Source organism: Syngnathoides biaculeatus, chromosome 17, assembly GCF_019802595.1.
Source record: "Syngnathoides biaculeatus isolate LvHL_M chromosome 17, ASM1980259v1, whole genome shotgun sequence".
Taxonomy (NCBI): domain Eukaryota; kingdom Metazoa; phylum Chordata; class Actinopteri; order Syngnathiformes; family Syngnathidae; genus Syngnathoides; species Syngnathoides biaculeatus.
In genome coordinates, this window is record NC_084656.1 from 20,148,654 (window position 1) to 20,168,496 (window position 19,843).

The following is a 19,843-nucleotide window of genomic DNA, read 5'->3' on the forward strand; positions in this document are numbered from 1 at the left end:
GGTCAGGATCTGAGAAATACTAAATCAACCACAGACGAGACACATCCACCGCATTTAAAAACCGGACTTTATTCAAACAGAGCCAAGTTACACAAGTGGAAGCGCGTGAGTGAATTTTATCCGCAGTCCTGCCGCTTTGGGTTTTTCACAATTGCAGGCGTGTCTCGCTGCTTCCTCTCACAGGAAGTCCAGGAAATTCCTCTTCCATGAGAGAGCAGAGGAGATAGCAAATACTGTAAAATGGCTTTCTGTCTTATAGGCGTACATTAGCTCCATTAACACGCGAGAATAAAACACTGCTAATATTTCACAAGAATTTTCCTAGCAAATTTCAACATAGGTGAAAGAAAATGTAAACAGAAAAGTTTATATATTTACGGTTACCGTAATTTCCGGGCTACAGAGCGCACATGGTTATAAGCCTCGGTACGCTAGCGTTAGCGCGGGGCTAGCGTCAGCGCGGCGCTAGCGTTAGCGTGGGGCTAGCGTCAGCGCAGTGCTAGTGTCAGTGCGGCACTAGTGTTAAACTCTTTCTGCGTATGGAGGCTTATAACCAGGTGCGCTAACGCCAGCGCCGCATAAACCGCCGGAAAGCGTGTGAAAAAAGTCGCGGCTTGTAGGCCGGAAATTATATATTTCAGCGTTCTTTTGATGTATTGGCATGAGTGTCCTGCTCATACTGTACACACTGACAAAGAATCACACTGTATGGTTTCAAATATGAATCAAAAGGGCAAACACTCGTGAACACCAAGGGACTTTCGTGGGGAATCAAGAAACCCCCCAAAAAAATGTAACTCGATCAAAAATCCATACTGAAACAAACTTTATGATGCCAGCTCATTCTGCGTATGACGAGGGTACCCGCAAATCAAGATCGCCGCATATACAGACATCTCAGTGCACTTCTGTTGTGCCGCTTTTAAAGGGAATGACAGAGGTCGCTTTGATTGGGCAGGACGGAAGTCGGCTGTGAACGTGCAGGACCACCACTTTTGGGGTCCGTGAAATGACCGAGCCCGCCTCTGCATTTGTACCAGTCACGATTAGAGAGACCCTGACACTAAAGGCCAGGATTTTCCAGGTACAATATTATTATTTTTAATACCCTCATATGATTATAGGATGACCAAAGAGGTATGTGTGTTATAAAACAAACCGCACGGAGGTGCAACATTTCTCAGGACACGCTGAGCCTTTTTGGCTGAGAGGTGACGAAGTACAACCTGGATCCAGCAGATTTGGACATGAGCAGGAAGAGGAAAGGGTCCAAACAGGCGTGGACGCAACACAGACACACAGCCGCGTTGAAGACCGCGTAGGAACCCTCGGTACCGTTCGCGAAAAGCTGCACGTAATGGAGGAAGTGCACCACCCCGGCGGGCGTGAAGCACACCAGGAAGATGGCGAACACCAGAGAAACGGCCTTCATGTAGACGGCCCAGTCCAGGTGCGATCGGCGCAGCTCGCACATGATCCGCCCGTAGCACAAAACCGTCACCGCCAGCGGGCCCAGGAGTCCCGCCAGGGTCAGGACGAGGTTGTAGCGGAGCAGGAAGACGTGCGAGCCCAAGTCCAGCGGCAGCACGTCGTGGCAGGTGGTGCGGCCCAGCTCCGGGATCCGGAAGCTCTGCTGCACCAGCAGCTGGGGGACCACGGCGGCGGCGAACACCCCCCACACGGCCGCCGCCGTCCAGGCGGCGTAGCGGCGCTTGGGCAGCCGCTTGTAGGTGAAGGGGTGCGCCACGGCCAAGTACCGCTGGATGCTGATGCAGGCCAGCGTGTGCGCCGAGCAGTAGAGGTTGCCATAGAAACAAGCCGTCACCAACCGGCAGGCGGCTTCTCCCAGCACCCAGTGGTTGCCGTGGAGATGGTAGTGGGCCTTGAAGAAGAGCGAGACCAGCAGGACGAGGTCGGAGGCCGCCAGGCTGCTGTAGAGGACGGCCGACGACACGGCGCGCACTTTGGCGGCCAGCGCGCTCAGGATGGCCACGTTGGCCGGGACCCCCACGGCCACCACCAGCATGTAGGCCGCCGGGAGGATTTTGGTGCTCAGCGGCCCGTCCAGGTACCTCGCCGTGCTGTTGCTTAGCAACCGCAGCCTGGCAGGCCAGAAGGCGGGAAGGTCCGTCCCGTTCGGAGAGGAGAGGCGGGTCTGCGGCAGCGGTCGTCCGACGAAAGTTCTCGGAATCGCCACCGCGGAACTGTTCGCCTGCTCTTGATTGGTTAATTTCTTTTCACCTGCCAGAAAAACTTTGCGTCAGCTGCAGAGTCGCGCAACCAAAAATTACAAATACTAAATTAATGTTTGATGATTTTGTGAACCAAAAAACACTGGAAAAAGTCCAAAACTAATGATTATGTCAAAAAAAAAGATGCAAGTAGCAAACTATAATAACTTATACTTTAATCAAACCTTTGAGGATTTATAAATATTTGATCACTATATTTTTTTTATAAAAATATATGCAAAATGACCCTTGGAAATGCTACAACAATGTAAAGCAAGAACACTTAAAGATCAAGAAATAGTTGTTCAAAATATATTCAAACAATGACAGAAAAACCCTAAACAAATTTTTGGGGTAATTTTTGAAAATGTAAAAAAAAAAAAAACCTTCTAAATAAATTATTTATTATTTATTTTATAGTCATATCATCTAATAAGTCATTAATTGCTTTAGTAGCTAAAATATAACATATTAAAAAAACAATAAAATGACCAAACATCATTTTTGAGGCTCAAAAATACCTCTTATTAAAAATATTAATCAGGGCTTTACAGATGTTATAGTATATTGTTGTTGAATATTATACCCTCATTAGATATGAATAATTACCAGATGTTTTTTTTTCTTTTGTTAAATGAAATAATAATAATATATAAATAATAATAAAATGTTGAAAACTAGTAGCATGGTAAAATAAAAAGTTTTAAAAAGTAATCATACTCAATATTAAAGACCTTGATGATTGCAATAATGAATTTATGAAAACAACCCCGTGTGATGATAACAACGACCATAAAATTTTAAATTTTTTGAAAACTATTTTTTTTTTATTGCTCATGGAATATTTTGTCAAAATGTCCTCATGACCAGAAAACGGTCTTTGTAACAAACTTAAAAAATGTTTATAACGTAACCCCCCCCCCCCCCAGAGTCGGGATTGGCTAACATCGATTAATTTAACTGCAGTAGTTTTTTAAATAGATCAATTCCGTCACGTTAGCGTTGACGGTGTCGCAAAACTGAAAACATTGGGTGGGACGCACCCTCGGTCAAAAGTGAAACAAAAGTTCAATAAAGCATAAATAATACACGACAATGTTATCATCTCTTACCTTTCTTTTGGAGCGTACCACTTACGCAGAGCACCAGAACCAGCAAAAATAAACATTTCCCCATATTTTTGCCCGCCTTTGACCCGCGTTCAGCTCCGCTCGGCTGCCTCGTACGCTTCACTCTGACGAAAAGAAACAAAAAAAAAAACCAAAAATACTTCCATGCGGGTTGGCCTCCGTGTCGCGTTTACGTGTTTTACGACGTCCAAAGGTCACAGCTCGGGGAAAGTCGTACCTTGCTTTTTTTTTTTTCGTTCTACTGAATAATACTTGTCACCGACGTGGCCTCGAAATATGATCCCTCGACGTGAGGTCACGACTAACTACGCGCCGAGGAAATGTCTGCCAGGAAACGATAAGCCTGTCTCAACACGAGCCCTCTCGTCACTCCTGTCTCGGGAATTTTGGGTGGGTTTTTTTTCAGCACTTTTGCCACCTGGACATCTACCGTACCCGATAATCCAAATATGCCTATTAAGTAAAACTAAATATCAAGATTTGACACGTCATAGGTAAGACCGTTGTTAAGAACCACACAGTTTTAAAGAGTACACTGGAACACGAATCCCGCCCAGTCGTCGCGGCGTTTTTGCACACTGCAACAACGAGGCACTCTAAAGCAACCACACCGCCCGAAATCCCGGTCCACGTGCTGATAATCCCCCTAAAATTCCTTACTTTCTGTGACGTGCGTGCAATCACGACCAACAACGAGGCGCCCTAAAGTGCCCATGCTAACTAGCTAATTGCATCTTTAGCCGCTTATCCTCACAAGGGTCGCGGGGAGTGCTAGAGCCAACCCCAGCTGTCAACCGGCAGGAGGCAGGCAATCGCAGGGCACATGCAGACAAATAGCGCTCATAATCTCACCTACGGGCAATTTAGAGAGTCCGATTAATGTTGCATGTTTTTGGGATGTGGGAGGAAACCAGAGAGCCTGGAGAAAACCAAAGCAGGCACGGGGAGAACATGCAAACTCCACACAGGCGGGGGCCGGGATCGAACCCGGGACCTCCGAACCGTGAGGCCGACACTTTCCAGGTGATCCGCCGTGCCGCCTGCATGTTACAACTGCGCCTATGTGAACGAAGGCACTCAAGGTACGATGCCGGGGTCCCGAGTTTATCACTGACCCCCCCCCCCCCCCCAAAAAAAAAAAAATTTTAAAAAACATTTTAATTTGATAGAGTCACTGATGGTGTAGTGGTACACACGGCTGCAACGTGGGATCGATTCCCGCTCAGTGATGGTCTCGATATCTGCCCTGTGACTGACTGGCGACCAGTTCAGGGCGTAGTCCGCCTTGCGGCCGAAGCTAGCTGGGGTAGGGTCCAGCTCTCCTGTGACCCTTGTGAGGATAAGCAGTTTGGAAAATGGATGGATTTACACAATGAAATACTGGCTAGTTCTCGGTCTTTTCCCGCTTTCCACTATTATCATAAAACATATTTAGAAACACATTTCTGAATCCACTTTACAGGATCTTTAATATCACGACGATCACACCGCAATTATAGAAATCATCATTATTAAAAATTGTTAATTAACCCCATGCAAATGTGCCAGACTTTAATTATCTGAAGCAGTTAAAATTCAATATTTATCTAAAACAATGACAAAAACATTTAGTCCGATCCAATACACTCAGCAGAGATACTTATTATATAATCGTGTTAGCATATTGCTAAAGAAAGTGGCTCGCTCCGAGCTAACCAGAAAACAGAAAAACGCTAACATCACTGCGGGGGGGGTCACCTTGCCGTTGACCCGTTTCTCATTCCAGCTGTCCAGACAAACAAGCGAGAGATCGTGCTGATGTTTATCCAGATGTTTACGTCACAGACGCGAAAACTAAACAAAACGTCGTCCATGCTAACGTCGAGAGTCGGAAACGTTTGGGAACACGACTTTGTTTTTTTTTCCCCCCGTCTCTTCTTCGTCCAAAGCGACGCGAGGTCACGTTAAACAGCAACAAAAACGAGATGACCCCCACCCCACCTCGCCCGCCGCGATGGGCGCGTCCTTCCTTATTTGAACTAAGAGGAGGAAATTTGTTTACATTTCTTGTACTTGAAGGGCCCCCAAAATAACTCCCGACGAGCCAACAACAGGAAACAGTTTTATCTAGCAAAGACGTCAGCGGAGAACCTCGGCGCTTATTGAAAACGAGAGCGAATCCGTTCAAAAATGAGAAGAGTCACTGATGTTGTAGTGGGATCGAACCTGGGATCGATTTCTGCTCAGTGAATGTCTCGATATCTGCCGTGTGACTGACTGGCGACCAGTTCAGGGTGTAGTCCGCCTTACGCCCGAAGCTAGCTGGGATAGGCTCCAGCTCTGCGGTGACCCTTGTGTGGATAAGCAGCTTTGATAACGGATGTATGGATTTAACATGATCTCACCACGATGAAATACTGGATAGTTCTGGCCGGCACGGTGGGTCAGCTACAAAGCGTTGGCCTCACAGTTCTGAGGTCCCCGGATTAATCCCCGGACCCGCCTGCGTGGAGTTTGCAAGTCCTCCCCATGCCTGTGTGGGTTTTCTCGCAGCACTCCGGTTTCCCCTCAGTTCACCCCGCCTCCTGCCTGTTGACAGCTGGGAGTGGCTCCAGCACTCCGGCGACCCTTGTGAGGATAAGCATGCAAAAGAAAATGAATGGATGGAAAGTACCAAAAAGGAGTTTGTCTGCAACGGGCCAAGTAACCTTAAAATGGTCACTTCGAACTCAGTTTGTGAAACTTTTTTGTGTGATTGGCTCCGGCACTCCCGCGACCCTTGTGAGGATAAGCGGCTAGGAAAATGGATGGATGAATGGATGAAAATGAGTAAAGGAAAAAAAAATTTGGAAATGAAAATTTTATGTACGGAGATGCGAAGAGTTTTGGCCCACACCAATAATACATAAATATGTAGCTAGAGTAAAATGTAATTAAGATGCAATGACTGTGATATTAAAAGTTCTCAGATTTTTTAATATTGTACACACAGCAAATATGCAGCTGTAATGTGAATGTAGAAAATTCCGTTAAAGACAGTGATAGAATAATATTTAAAATATATAGAACGTCCAAAATGATTAATACATTGAAATAGTAGTAATAATAATAGTAATGATATTTAATTAGTGTTATTATGGGCGGCACGGTGGAGCAGCTGGTAAAGCACTGGCATCACAGTTCTGAGGTTCCGGGTTCAATCGCCCGTGTGGACTTTGCATGTTCTCCCCGTGCCTTGCGTGGGTTTTCTCCGGGTGTGCACTCCGGTTTCCTCCCGCATCCCAAAAACTATAAATTGCCCGTAGGTGTGATTGCGAGTGCGGCTGTTTGTCTCGATGTGCCCTGCGATTGGCTGGAAACCGGCTCAGGGTCTACCCCGCCTCCTTCCCTTTGGAAGGGCTTCAGCACTCCCTGCGATCCTCGTGAGGATAAGCGACAAAAAAAAAATTGATGGATGGATAGTGTTATTATGCACGGCAACTTAAATCATCAATATCGAAAGAGAAATCAGGAAAAAAAAAATCAATGTCGTCCCCGCCGCTCTCCCGGTTCTCATCCGGCTGCGGGGGTGACGGGAAGAGTGACGTCAGCGCCTCAAGAATGTCGCCGCTCCGGCTGCTGATTGGACGGCGGCCCCGGACCCGCTTCTCGGGGTGGGCTGAACCAGCAGAACATCCTGGGATCGAGGAGCAGCGGTCCGACTCGACGAAGGCGCCCAGCGTGTGAGACGATTCCCGAGCTCGTTTTCTTCAGTTTTGCATTTGATTATTGAAATTGCGGAATGTCTCCAAAAATGTATCACATGTTGCTGCCGCTCGTTGGCTTGTGCGCATGCGCAGCTTTGGCATCACACGACAACGGTAAGTTTTTTTTTTTTTTTTTTTATTCATGTTAACGTTACTTGCCGTTTAAAAACGATAATTATGTTCATATGGGTTCATATCTTGATATTAATAGTAAACTTTTGATGTCCTGACGTCACCGCATGAGTTTTAGAGACGGTTATGATCCATTTCTCGGATATTTCGTTTGTTTGATCATGTATAATAATGCAAAAATAATTTCAAATAATTTAAAATGTGTTCTTAATTTTGGGCATATAAACATTGACCTTTTGATCCACCCTTCTATTGTCAGACGCACTGATTAAAAATATGTTCCTGTAATATATTGCAATATACTACAAAAATTGGTGAAAATATGTGAATTTTTAATCAAAATGATAATTTTACACGGCTATTGAGTTGTTTAAAAATGTGTTTGTATTTGTAAAACTGGAGTTCTTCCTAATATAAAATCGAGCCTAAAGAAATACATTTTTTTTAATCATAAGGTCGTGTTAAATAATCACTCATCTGTTTTAAAATAATTTTCTCAAATAGACAATGAGGCAAAATTCAAAGTAGACATTCATACAGAATATAAATTATATATCGCATTAAAAGAAAGCTGCAGATAAACAAAGATCTTGTCAAGAAACGACAAATTTTTAATTTATAGGACAGCGTTACCTGAGATACGAACGCAAGTACAAGTTTTTTGAAATTGGCAGAGAAAATCTTTCAGCGCGGAACACAAATAGTGCAGCAACACGTGTATACAAACAGTAGAACAATTCATATATACTGTGTACTATTTGCAAAAAATAATGACTAATTTCCATTGAATTGGAGCAAAAAAAAACCTACAAGTTTTTCGAAATTGCCTCACGAATGCCTGACAAACTCTTTCAGCAAGGAACACAAATGGTGCAGCAACATGTGTAGACAAACGGTCGAACAATTCATATATACTGTGTACTATTTGCAAAAAAAATTTTCAGACTAATTTCCATTGAATTGGAGCAAAAAAAATATGGCGAAAACTCTCTTCTCAACTCTCTGGTGAATTGTCATGACTGTATGTTTTTATGAAGTATTATTACATATTTTGCAATGAAATAAACATTTATAAACATTCGCTAAAGGAATAGTGACTCTTCGCTTTGATTCCGTTAGCATATGCTAGGATGCTAATCAACAGAAGGCAACATTATTAACCCACAACTCGTGCGTCCAGACAGCGCCAGAGGAAGAATGTTCGGCTACTTCGACAGGTCCTTCACCGACGAACCCTTCACGGACGACGATGTCCTCGGCCTGGAAGCGGACCACCGGTCGAACGGCACCGGCAACGCGACTGCCGGTCCCATTTCCGAGGAGGTGCGCAGCTTCCTGACGAGCCGCCTGTCCACGCTGATCATCCCGTCTTTCTACGCCGCGGTGTGCCTGTTCGCCGTGCCCGTCAACGCCTGCGCCGCCCTGGCCTTCTCGCGCCGCATCCGCCCCAAGAAACCCGCGTCCATCTACATGCTCAACCTGGCGTGCGCCGACCTTCTCTTCGGCGGGCTGCTGCCGTTCAAGGCGGCGTACCACTTCGCCGGGAACCACTGGGTGTTCGGCGAGCCCATGTGCCGCGTGGTCACCGCCGCCTTCTACTGGAACATGAACTGCTCGGTGCTCCTGGTGGCCTGCATCAGCGTGGACCGCCTCCTGGCCGTGGTGTACCCCATCGACTCGCTGGCGTGGAGGAGACCCCGCAACGCCGTCGTCGCCTGCGTCGCCATGTGGCTCCTGTCCTTAGCCGGTTCGGTGCCACTGCTCGTATCGGAGCAGACGTTCCACCTTAAGGAGCTGGACATCACCACCTGCCACGACGTCCGGCCGGTAGGCGAGCTGGTCGGACTCTACGGGACATACTTCGTCGTCCTGTGCGTCGCCCTTTTCGTCGCCCCGCTGTTGGTCACCGTCGTGTCCTACGCCCGCGTAATCTGGTCCCTGAACCGGGCCCCCCGCGGCGTTCCTGGACGCTCCCGCCGGAGAACCAGGGCCCTGGTGATGGCGCTGACGGTCCTGGTGATGTTCTTGTTGTGCTTTGCGCCCACAAACTGCCTGCTCCTGGTCCACTACGTGCAGCTCCATCACGGACTGAACCAGTCCCGCGATGCCCCTGAGGGCTCGTACGTGGCCTACCTGGTCTTCCTGTGCTTGGGGAGCCTCAACTGCCTGCTGGACCCGCTACTCTACTGCTTCGGCTCGTCCCAGTGCCAGCGAGAGCTCGCCGGGGCGCTGAGGTGTCAGGGTATGGCCGACAGCTTCGGCGCCAGCTCGTCGGACACGTACCGGTCCAGCACCAGGACCATCCTGAAGCCCGCCCGCACGGACTGCTCACATCAAAACGTCTCATTTGCGAAAAAGGATTCGTCGCAAGGGAGCCACGGCAGCTACTACAAGAAACTTCTTGTCTGACCACGTCCAAAAACACGAACCAAACTGACTTGAGTGCATTTCTGCCATGTGAACTTTCCCCAGGAATCTTCGAAAGGGGTCTAAATTGAACCGGTTGATCTCCCCTCCCAGAAGATTTCAGGAACTGTTGGGATTCTGGACATTCTAGATCGGATCGCAGGAATTTAAAACCCGTGGGGGTTATCTTTGCCAATAGCGTCGCTCACTCAATTTTTTTGCACCACCTAAAATCGCTCACAAGAACATTCTTTGATCTGTTTCAGAGGAAATGCACATATTTTGCAATTTCTCACAAATGTTTTTTTTCTGTTTTTACCACGTAAATGTGAAATACTGACAAGATTTTAAACACAATGAAGGAGGACTTTGACTTTTGCACTGTTAAACAATTTAAGATGTTACATGGTGATGTTGAGCAAGGTCAATATTTGTACGCGCCGCGTTTATATTTGCGCACTTTCTCGACTGATATCGTACATCGCACTTGGTTTGTTCTATAAACACGTTGGAAACCGCTTTTTTGACCATCTGCGAATAATAAACACCCTTATCCCGAAAAGATAAGACAAGAACTTGTCAGCACTGAGCTTGAATTTTTTTTTTTTTTTTTAAAAAGACCCGGATGGCTCATTGGCCACCAAACCTGCAGTCGCCATCCGCCATCTTGATACTCCCAAAACAATCGCCGGTTTCGTGTCTGTGAGAAAACATTCCACAGCTAAGTTGGAAAAATTTACTTTGACACTGTTAAAGTTTGTTTCTAAAAGCTTTTTTTTAAATTTTCTGATGAGCTCAATTCACTTGAACAAATTTTATGTTTACGGTTGTTATTGTTCACTGTCCACTCCCTGCTTCACGTTTATGGACCGACGGTTTTTCGAGAAAAAGCGATGTCAATATTTCCCCAAACTTCATCAGTGGGTAAGCAAAAAAAAAAAAAAACATTTTCCAGAATTTTTTGGGATGAATTTCATGAAACAGAACTCTTCAAATTGATTTAGATTTTCAAATGCGAGGAAACAAGTTTAAATTCGTCGCAGAGACAACAAATGAACATTGTGTTTAGCGAGTCCTTATTTCCAAAACTATATCTAACTGATTGACTTGAAAATTTAATGTTGTTATGACAAAAAATGCTTAATGTTTTGCTATATTATGATGATAGTGCTTCACAGCGTATTTTGGGAAAAAGCTAACATGTCACGAAAATCGGGCCCTAGGTAATATGCAAGGTTTCTTGCTCGTCACGGGGTTTTTTTATGTCTTTCCTTTGCAATTAGCCTTTTTTTGGGGGGCTTACCAAGTCGTATTAAAAATCCTTCATGTTACCAGAACTGAACAAAAAACGTCAAGATCACACGTCCAGTTTTAATTCTACATGCCAAACTTTAATCCAACACGTAAACCAGGTCCTCCACACGTTTTGGGAGTACCAAGATGGCGGCCGACTGGCTTCAACCAATCGACATACCGCTCGACGTGCATGCGCTATCCAGTCTTTTTTTTTTCCTTTATGTCAGTGCTCCTCCTGTTGACCATAATGAGTATTACATGCCCATCAGCCAATTCAACTCTTGAATTGTCCACCAGGTGACGCCAAAGAAACGATTTGGCTCCAATAGTCAACAAACCCGAAGCTCATTTACACTTTTAATTTGTAAAGGGTTGTTTATTAACGATATTGATTTTGTATTACTTATTCTTCTGTATTCAGCTTAGTTGCTTTTAGTTCATTTTAGCTGTGTAATAAAATGACACTTCCTAGACTGACGATCATCACTATGTATAATGAGCGTATGAGAATTAGTATGATTTTTGGAGGGGTATGTAACGGCCTCAATTGGCTCCGCGGGGTCACGTGCCACTGACGTCACTAAGGTGTGAAGGCCCAGCTCGTATCCAGGCAGGGGTTAAACACCCGCAAGGCAGCCACGCCTGCCTTCAACACTTCCACCACCGCGACGTCGTCTCGCCTGTTGTTGTTCTGTTATTTTTATTTCATAAAAACCATCCATAAACGGGATTTCGCCATGACTGCGCGGCGCGGACTTCTTCGTGTGCTTGTCGTCGCGCTCCTTCGTTGCGTGCACGCTAACTTGGGCGACACAGGTGAGTTCGTTTTAGTTACCTTTGTCGGGCGGATCAACTTCCGCCGGTGATTGGAAAATACGCAAGTTGAATGTGTGTCTTTACTCGCGATATGTAATACAGTATAACTTGTATTAAGTGCGCAGCGTTTTATGTATTGTATGTAAATATGTATTTTTTTTTACGTTAAAAGTGAAGTTTTGAATGCCGTCTGCTGTTACGCCACTGTACTTCCGGCTCGTTTCCTTTAGAGGAAGTGCATCATTAGAACAAACGAGTGTAAACAAACAAATGCGGTTGGAAGATGATTTTGAAATCATGAACTCCGCTTCACGCTGAAGAAAAGCAGCGTGTGTAAAATTTTGGATATTAATTCAGTGATTCAAAGAGGATCTTTTGACGGTTCTGGGTTCGAACACTCTTATTGTTTACATGAGCATGACGTTGCTGGATGCAACGCAAAGGTCAAGCAGATTCAGAACCTGTGCACCCTAATTATTAATTAATTGAGCCACAGGAATGCAACGTGGAATTATGGAATGTAGTCATACATCATCGGCTGGAGCAACAATTAACTGGATCACCAGCACAGGTGTGACGATGCGGCGCTGAGAAATCGTGCTTTGGCAACAAAATATTAATTTTGGTGATTCGCCGGGAAGAAAAAAATAAAAGGACTCGTGTAGAGCAAGTTCACATATTAATTTTTAAAAAAGTCCATATCTACATAACTACTTTGCCGCATTCTCGTGCAACATCGGTGGTGGTGTATGGTTTAATTCTGAGGTGCCCAGACTTTTTTTTTTTTTTTTTTTTACCCCAAGAGTTACTTTTCAAGCAGCCAGCCTCTCGCGAGCTTTTTTTAACTTTCGCCATTAATATCGAAATTAAACGGGAGCAGCATGTCTAGCTCGTCTTTGCTCTACGTTGCCCAGACTGTGTTGCTAACTAAAGCAGCAATGGTGGACGCTGTCGTTATGGAACACATTGACGGGCTGAGTAAGTACTGTAACATTTGTAATTATGAGTATACCCCTTTAAGAGCAGAGGGAAGCGGTGAAAGTTCCGTGTGCTGCCTAAAAGAAACCAGTGGCTTCTTCTTTTCATTTTTTTTTCACAGTAAGTATGCGAATTGTGCCATTGGATGTGGCGACCAGTCATCCCTCACTCATTGAATCGCATTGAAAAATGCAACAAACTGAATCGCTCTGTTATACTTTCAATTTGCGTTGGATTTTCCCGCGATCGACGCATCGAGCACCCCTGGTTTAATCCATTCCTAGTTCTTTTTAGTCTGCTTTTGAGGTTTCTAGTTTTGTTTGCAGTTCTTGAATTTACCTCAAAAGTGGAACTGACAGGTTTTGTTTTGTTTTTTTTGCCTCGTTCCCCAAGGCCACAACGATTATCCCGCGTTATTTAATTTTGTTACATAAGATAACGTTAATTATTGTGCATGACTGTAGAAAAGGTGAGTTTAGGAAAGTCAGGCATCGGTCGGTTCTCACCCCCTCCCCCATTTTGTTTGCTTTTAAAAACCCCTCCGACTTCCTCCCCAGACGACTTGCGAGGTTTGACCGGTATCGAGACGCCCAACGGGATTTCGGTGGGCCAGCAGGCGCAGTTGGTCCTGAGCAGCCCCCTCACCACCGTCTTCCTGCCGGTCGTCTACATCGCGGTGTTCTCGGTGGGCCTGCCCGCCAACGGCCTGGCCGTCTGGGTGTTCCTGTTCCGGACCAAGAAGAAGCACCCGTCGTCCATCTACATGGCCAACCTGGCCCTGGCCGACCTGCTCTTCGTCATCTGGACGCCGCTGAAGATCGCCTACCACCTGGCCGGCAACGACTGGAGGTACGGCGAGGCGCTGTGCAAGGTCCTGGTGGGCTTCTTCTACGGGAACATGTACTGCTCCATGGCCTTCATCGCGTGCATCAGCGTGCAGCGCTACTGGGCCGTGGTGCACCCGCTGGCGCAGCGCCGGGCCGAGAACACCGTCGCCTACGCGGTTTCGGCGGCCGTCTGGGCGACGGTGTGGCTCCTCACCGTGCCGCTCTACCTCTACGATCAGCAGGTGCGCGTGGTCAACATGGGAATCCTCACGTGCCACGACGTCACCCGGCCCTCCCAGAAGAAGACGGCGGCGGGCTACTTCCTCACCATGGGCACGGCCGGGTTCGCCGGGCCCGCCGCCGTGTGCGCCGTCTCCTACGCGCTGATGCTGCGGGCGCTCCGCAGCAGCATGGCGGCGGACCCCGGCGTGGCCAAGAAGCGGCGCAAGGCCGTGGTCCTGATCGTCACCGTGCTGTTGATGTTCGTGGTGTGTTTTGCGCCCAGCAACATCATGCTCCTGGTCCATTACGGGCTGCTCCTGAACGACGCGGCCGACAACCTCTACGGGTTCTACGTCACCGCGCTGTGCCTGGCCAGCCTCAACAGCTGCGTCGACCCCTTCGTCTACTACTTCATCTCGGACGAGTTCCGCCAGCACGTCAAGAACACCTTCCTCTGCCGGAGCCAGCGCACCGTGGAACGGATGCGAGTGTCCTTCAGCGCGCTCAAGTTCTCCAAGAAGAGCAACACGTACACGTCCGACTCCGGCGGGAACACGGGCAGCTCGCAGTGCTAGCCGGCGCGCGGATAACTTTGAGTTGTTACTGTTTTACGTAGGCCGAGCGGTTGGTTAGCAAAATTGCCTCAGAGTTCTGAAGTTTGCGGTTTGAAACTTGAACGTGCGACTGTGGCGACCAGTCCGTATCCCCTCTCTTGTGTCGCTCCCCAAACCAGGACGAGGTTTAAGGTCTGCTCTGGATCATCCAGTTTCCTTCCACATGGCCAAGACGTGCATGTTAGCTTCGCCGAAGACTACGTTAGGTGTTAAATGTCGTCGTCTTGCCCGAAGTCAGCTCGTTCGAGCTGACCCATGACCTCAATCATAGCAAGCGTCATAAACAAATGGGTGTTTTGTTTTATTGTATATACTTGGAGCAAAGTTCTCTTCAGTTTTTAGTCTTTAGTCTTCTAATGTGTCAAGTCTTCGCAGTTCTGTGCATGATAGACCCTTCAGGGCCACCGTATTTCTCATTGGCATTCGAGTCGGGAGGTGTAATAAAGCATATTAGCGTTTGTTTTTGTGTGAATATGAGACTGAGAAGCCTTCATGACCGAGAGAGACTCAAACAGTTAGGGGAGGGTGAGCAAGATGTAGAAAATATTATTGTATAGGTAATTTTTTTTTTTTTTTTTAAATGATGACTACGTAAAGAATTACAGCTGTCTTTATCTTTTGAAATGTTGCACTCTGATATATGAAATAAATTGTGGATTTAAAAACATCTAAACTTGGACTGCAGTTTTGACAATTCAAGTGTTTATTTTATATATTATTTTATTATTATTTATTTTTATGATTCATTTTGTATATTTAAATATGAGTGTTTTTGTTACTACAATTATTTTTTCACCCTTATTGTTTATTTAAAAAATGATCCCAAGTTAAACAAGGTGACTCATTTTTCATAACTAGCAAAAGGTCCTTGACTAATTTTTATTTGAAAATGTATCACTATTTAGCTGACCAGAATTTTTTTTTCAATAATTCTAATGCATAATTCACAGAAAGATGGATAGCAATTTTAGTTATATGTCCAACCAATATAAACTGCGTAATGTTTTTGTTTGGTTTTTTTTTTTATTTTTTTTAATAATAATAACTCAAAAAATGAAATAAAAGGCTGGGTAACATATCACACTTCAGGAATCAAATATAATCAAACAAATTATATAAATGTTTATATTTATAGCTAAAGTCACCTTTTTCTATCCGGTGTGACGTAATCTACGCGAGAAACCGGCTCGGCGACCCGTTTTGTGACGTCACTGAGACTGGGAAACTGATAGTCTCGGGGCGTGGTCAGCGAGATTCTGCGGGTTGGAGGAGGGCAAGTTGGCGGATTGTTTCAGGTAAAGGACGCGGTTTCTGGGTGCGGACACGACACACTCGAGAAAGCAGGGCAAGGAGTGGAAAAAAACTGTTGGACTAAGACCTTTTTTTTTAATAAATAGAAATCGAGCAAAAGATGGATCAAGTTGGCATTTTGGCGTTGTTTTTGATCGTCTTGTGTCACTTTTGGGCCGCCGAAGGCGAAGGTAAGTTTTGCCTGAATCACACGGTTAATGTTTATCCAGCCGGTAATCACTCACTAAAATGACTTTGACCTTTGTTGACTTGTCAAATAATAATTTAAAAACAAACCAAAAAAAAAGTTCCAGTCACAAGTCATCGGCACGTCGCTCAACTTTTGACCGACTTGGGTGCGCCCAACTTCGGCTTTAAATCCCCCTTGCGAGTCGGGCCTTGTCGCAAGGGCAAATTTTGCGGTTGAGCAACAATTTGAATAAAAGCAAATATTAACGAGCCTGAAAATCGACTTTAATTGCTTTGTGTAGTAAAATATTAAAATTCGACATTGCTCACATTAAACAAATCGTGGGGTGTAGAAACTGCGTCTCCATAATGTCATAATTAAACAATACCCATGCAGCTGTAAAATCATAAACTACTACTCGCGACTGTGACGTAATAGTGCAGATAGCGTCTCACTCACGGATGCAGGACATGCCCATCCGTTTTCTCTGCCGCTTATCCTCACGAGGGTCGCGGGGATATCCGTTGCCTATCCCGGCTATCAACTGGCAGGAGGCGGGGTGCACCCTGAACCCGTCGCCAGCCAATCGCAGGGCACCTCGAGACAAACAGCCGCACTCACGAATCGCATCTATGGGCAATTTAGAGTGTCCGATTAATGTCGCGTGTTTTTGGGATGCGGGAGGAAACCGGAGTGCCCACCCGGAGAAAACCCACGCATACGGGACATGGCTTGGAAAAGCAGCTTGCATTATTTAGCAGCTCTGTGAAATTTGATGGCATGTGGACAAAAATGCTCACTTTGGACATTGTTGTATTATATTTCCATAATTCGGTTGTTGTGCTCCATTGTCTATCCTCAACAGTATGAAAGTCCCTCGTTCTCCGCTATTGTTGTAGTCTGCGGCCGATTCCTGTCCCTGTTGACGCGTTAAACGTGGTATGATTTCGTATATGGAGGGGAAATTAATTCACCGGCTGTTTGTCATTTTTTTTTAACGGTTGAGAAAATGTGTAAAGTTTGAAAATGGATGGGTAGAAATGAGGAAAAAAATGAACATCGATCTGCTTGTTGGGATTTTGTACAGTGATTCCCTAAATATTGTTAATATTTTTTTGTTTATTTTTTTATAATTTTTTTTCCCAACATTTTTACCTTCGCCGTTAAAAAATTGAATGCATTTCCTAACGTTTGTCGTTTATAAACGCCGTAAAACGTGTTTAACGACGTCGCATTTATGTATGTAATGTATGATCGCGCGCAGGAAGGGGTCGCGGCTTCATCGGACACGTAGACCCCCAGGCCTCTGACCGGGTAGTGGTGGACCGGGCCACCTCGGAGACTCTCCGGAGCCCCCTCACCACCGTCTTCCTGCCCGTCGTCTACATCGTGGTCTTCGCGGTGGGCCTGCCCGCCAACGCCATGGCCGTCTGGGTGTTCCTGTTCCGGACCAAGAAGAAGCACCCGTCGTCCATCTACATGGCCAACCTGGCCCTGGCCGACCTGCTCTTCGTCATCTGGACGCCGCTGAAGATCGCCTACCACCTGGCCGGCAACGACTGGACGTACGGCGAAGGACTGTGCAAGGTCCTGGTGGGCTTCTTCTACGGGAACATGTACGGCTCCATCTTATTCATCGCCTGCCTCAGCGTGCAGCGCTACTGGGTGGTGGCGCACCCGCTTTCCCAGCAGCGCAAGAACAATAAAGTGGCGGTGGGCGTGTGCCTGGGCATCTGGACCTTCATCTGGCTCACCACCACGCCGCTGTACCTGTACGAGCACACGGCCCGGCTGCGGGAACCCGCCGTCACCACGTGCCACGACGTCAGCGTCATCCGGAACCCGGACGATCCCTTCGCGTCCGTCCGGCTGCCTTACTTCTATTTCGTGCTGATGGGCGCGGCGGTGTTCCTGGCGCCGTGCGCGGTCATCGTGGTGGCGTACGTGCTGCTCCTGCGGGCGCTGGGCCGCGGCCCGGAGGACGGCGCGGCGTCGAAGAACCGGCGGAGGGCCGTGCTGCTGATCGTCGTGGTGCTGCTCACGTTCCTGGTGTGCTTCATCCCCAGCAACGTCATGCTGGTGCTGCACTACTCGCTGCTCAAGGACGGCTCGCCGGACAACGGCTACGCCCTCTACGTCGCCACCTTGTGCTTGGCCAGCCTCAACAGCGTCCTGGACCCGTTCATCTACTACTTCGTGTCCGACGACTTCCGCCAGCACGTCAAGAACACGCTGCTGTGCCGCAGCAGCCGGACGGTGGAACGCATGCGGGTGTCCTTCAGCTCCATGAAGTACTCCAGGAAGAGCAAGTCCTACGTGTCGGACTCCGGGAACACGCAGAGCAGCTCGTGTTAGCCGCCGGAGGGAACAGACAGACGGACGACGACTGGGCAGGTACCGCTAACCGAGAAAGGACTTTTAAATACTTTGCATGCTGCTTTAGCTTGTAGTCTGTCCAGCAAGACTGGGAATTTTACCAAAGACTTTTTTCCAGAAGTGTTTTTAACCTCATGTAGTGTTACATTGTTTTGTAAATAAATCCCAGAAGCCACTATTTGACCGTTCTCGCTAACGATTCCTACGTAACGTTGCTCCGTGACTGCGTAGGTGCTAGAAGCGTGGCGTCGAGGCGGCTCGGCTGGAATCCCCGGACTGCGGCTCCGTCCACGGTGGTCCCGGTCTTGGCTTGCCCAGATAAGAAAGAGTTAAACACAGAAAACTGTCCTGCGCTGAACTAGCCTCCACCGACCTGCCGAGGACGGCGTTTTTCCGATCATCAGCTTCAAAACCCAGAGTCTTGCGTTCTCGCACGGGCGGTACACCGCGGCATTTACCGCAATTCTCGGCCGACAGAGCGCACCTGGTAATAAGCCTCACCCGGTACATTTGTAAAGGAAGTACCATTTGGTACATAGATACGCCGCAGCTGTGTAAAAGCCGCAAGCGCCCACATTGAAACACGAGATATTTAGCTAGTTTAACGCTAGCGCCGCTGCGCAAATGCTAACGCTAGCGCCGCTGCTCAAATGCTAACACTAGCGCTGCGCTAACAGGGCCGTTTAACAAAAAAACAAACAAAAAAAAAACGATAAAAATCACCATGACACGGCAGTAACACGCTTGCGCAGCGCGAACGGGGCCGGACCGGTAAAAGTCACTTCCTCGGCACATATATTCCACCATTAACTGAACACCCACAGTTTTCAGCGCAGCCAATTTCACCCGCACTTTTTCCCGGCGAAAGATTTCAACGAGGGGTTGTGCCAATCAAACTCAAAAACTAAATAGTTTAACGTTCATATCTAGTAGAAGTCTAGAGATGTCTCAAATTAGCCAAATGTTAGCCTACATCGCGCTAATTGAGGTTTTACGCTCAGTCGAATCAAATCTTTGCAGAAATAATTTTTTTACACACGGACAAATGTTACTGCAGTCGCACACGCAACTCCGTGTGGAAATAAGACGACGGGGAAAATGGTTTCCGTCAGAAACGCAAAAATATGTTTTTTTTTATTTGTAGACAATTTTCACTTGTTTCAAACTCATTTTTACTTGAAATGGGTAAAACAAAAATTGCAAATGGAGTGGGGTGGGGGGACTTAATTCCATTGGTTAATAATTGACACCCCACCCCCGCCCCCACTCACAGGGTCGGGGGTGAAAGGTCAGACGAGCTCCTCGTAAGAGGTCGATGATTGTTGCCGAGCGAGTGTCGGGTTACCTTTTGTTGATTCTTTTTGTGGGTCGCATTCAAGACGCACAATTAGACAAAATTGTTGCCTTCAAAGAGCTTTCCGGATCCTGAAGATATGAAGACAATCCAGTAATTGTGTGCGGCTTCCGTCTTTACTCGTCATTTCATATTTTTTTTTAATTTATCACATGTATATATTCTTAATTTTAATTGCTTTTTTTTTTGTAACATCAATTTCTTTTATTGAAAGAAACAATTTTAAAGCATAATTTTTTTTTTTTTTTTTTTGCTC

The 19,843-nt window shown here is 46.6% G+C and overlaps 4 protein-coding genes across 5 annotated transcripts; 3 read left to right on the forward strand and 1 right to left on the reverse strand.

The window, feature by feature from the left end:
* Positions 1-54: 54 nt before the first annotated feature.
* On the reverse strand, positions 55-4,347 carry LOC133490629 (proteinase-activated receptor 3). The gene is made up of 2 exons (XM_061800934.1): positions 3,344-4,347; positions 55-2,241 (listed from the first exon to the last, which is right to left on the reverse strand). Exons 1-2 carry the CDS (start codon positions 3,405-3,407, stop codon positions 1,181-1,183), a joined length of 1,125 nt encoding a protein of 374 aa, XP_061656918.1. The 5' UTR covers positions 3,408-4,347; the 3' UTR covers positions 55-1,180.
* Positions 4,348-6,568: 2,221 nt separating this feature from the next.
* Positions 6,569-11,309, forward strand: LOC133490805 (proteinase-activated receptor 1-like). The gene is made up of 2 exons (XM_061801316.1): positions 6,569-7,200; positions 8,399-11,309. Exons 1-2 carry the CDS (start codon positions 7,122-7,124, stop codon positions 9,625-9,627), a joined length of 1,308 nt encoding a protein of 435 aa, XP_061657300.1. The 5' UTR covers positions 6,569-7,121; the 3' UTR covers positions 9,628-11,309.
* A 161-nt stretch (positions 11,310-11,470) lies between these two features.
* Positions 11,471-15,044, forward strand: LOC133491052 (proteinase-activated receptor 2-like). Of its 2 annotated transcripts, none has more exons than XM_061801919.1 (2): positions 11,471-11,736; positions 13,272-15,044. In XM_061801919.1, exons 1-2 carry the CDS (start codon positions 11,658-11,660, stop codon positions 14,336-14,338), a joined length of 1,146 nt encoding a protein of 381 aa, XP_061657903.1. In that variant the 5' UTR covers positions 11,471-11,657; the 3' UTR covers positions 14,339-15,044. The 2 variants fall into 2 exon arrangements, with proteins under 2 accessions (XP_061657903.1, XP_061657904.1); XM_061801920.1 differs by lacking the exon at positions 11,471-11,736 and adding an exon at positions 11,955-12,307.
* Positions 15,045-15,577: 533 nt separating this feature from the next.
* On the forward strand, positions 15,578-19,790 carry f2rl1.2 (coagulation factor II (thrombin) receptor-like 1, tandem duplicate 2). Its single transcript, XM_061801917.1, has 3 exons — positions 15,578-15,672; positions 15,775-15,858; positions 17,122-19,790. Exons 2-3 carry the CDS (start codon positions 15,789-15,791, stop codon positions 18,210-18,212), a joined length of 1,161 nt encoding a protein of 386 aa, XP_061657901.1. The 5' UTR covers positions 15,578-15,672; positions 15,775-15,788; the 3' UTR covers positions 18,213-19,790.
* Positions 19,791-19,843: the final 53 nt, after the last annotated feature.

Coding starts and splice junctions, on each gene's coding strand:
- LOC133491052 (XM_061801919.1), top strand. CDS start 11,658: ATGACTGCGCGGCGCGGACTTCTTCGTGTGCTTGTCGTCGCGCTCCTT. Junction 11,737..13,271: donor CGCTAACTTGGGCGACACAG/GTGAGTTCGTTT, acceptor CTTCCTCCCCAG/ACGACTTGCGAGGTTTGACC.
- LOC133490629 (XM_061800934.1), bottom strand. CDS start 3,407: ATGGGGAAATGTTTATTTTTGCTGGTTCTGGTGCTCTGCGTAAGTGGT. Junction 2,242..3,343: donor TGGTACGCTCCAAAAGAAAG/GTAAGAGATGAT, acceptor TTTTTCTGGCAG/GTGAAAAGAAATTAACCAAT.
- f2rl1.2 (XM_061801917.1), top strand. CDS start 15,789: ATGGATCAAGTTGGCATTTTGGCGTTGTTTTTGATCGTCTTGTGTCAC. Junction 15,859..17,121: donor TTGGGCCGCCGAAGGCGAAG/GTAAGTTTTGCC, acceptor GATCGCGCGCAG/GAAGGGGTCGCGGCTTCATC.
- LOC133490805 (XM_061801316.1), top strand. CDS start 7,122: ATGTCTCCAAAAATGTATCACATGTTGCTGCCGCTCGTTGGCTTGTGC. Junction 7,201..8,398: donor TTTGGCATCACACGACAACG/GTAAGTTTTTTT, acceptor TCGTGCGTCCAG/ACAGCGCCAGAGGAAGAATG.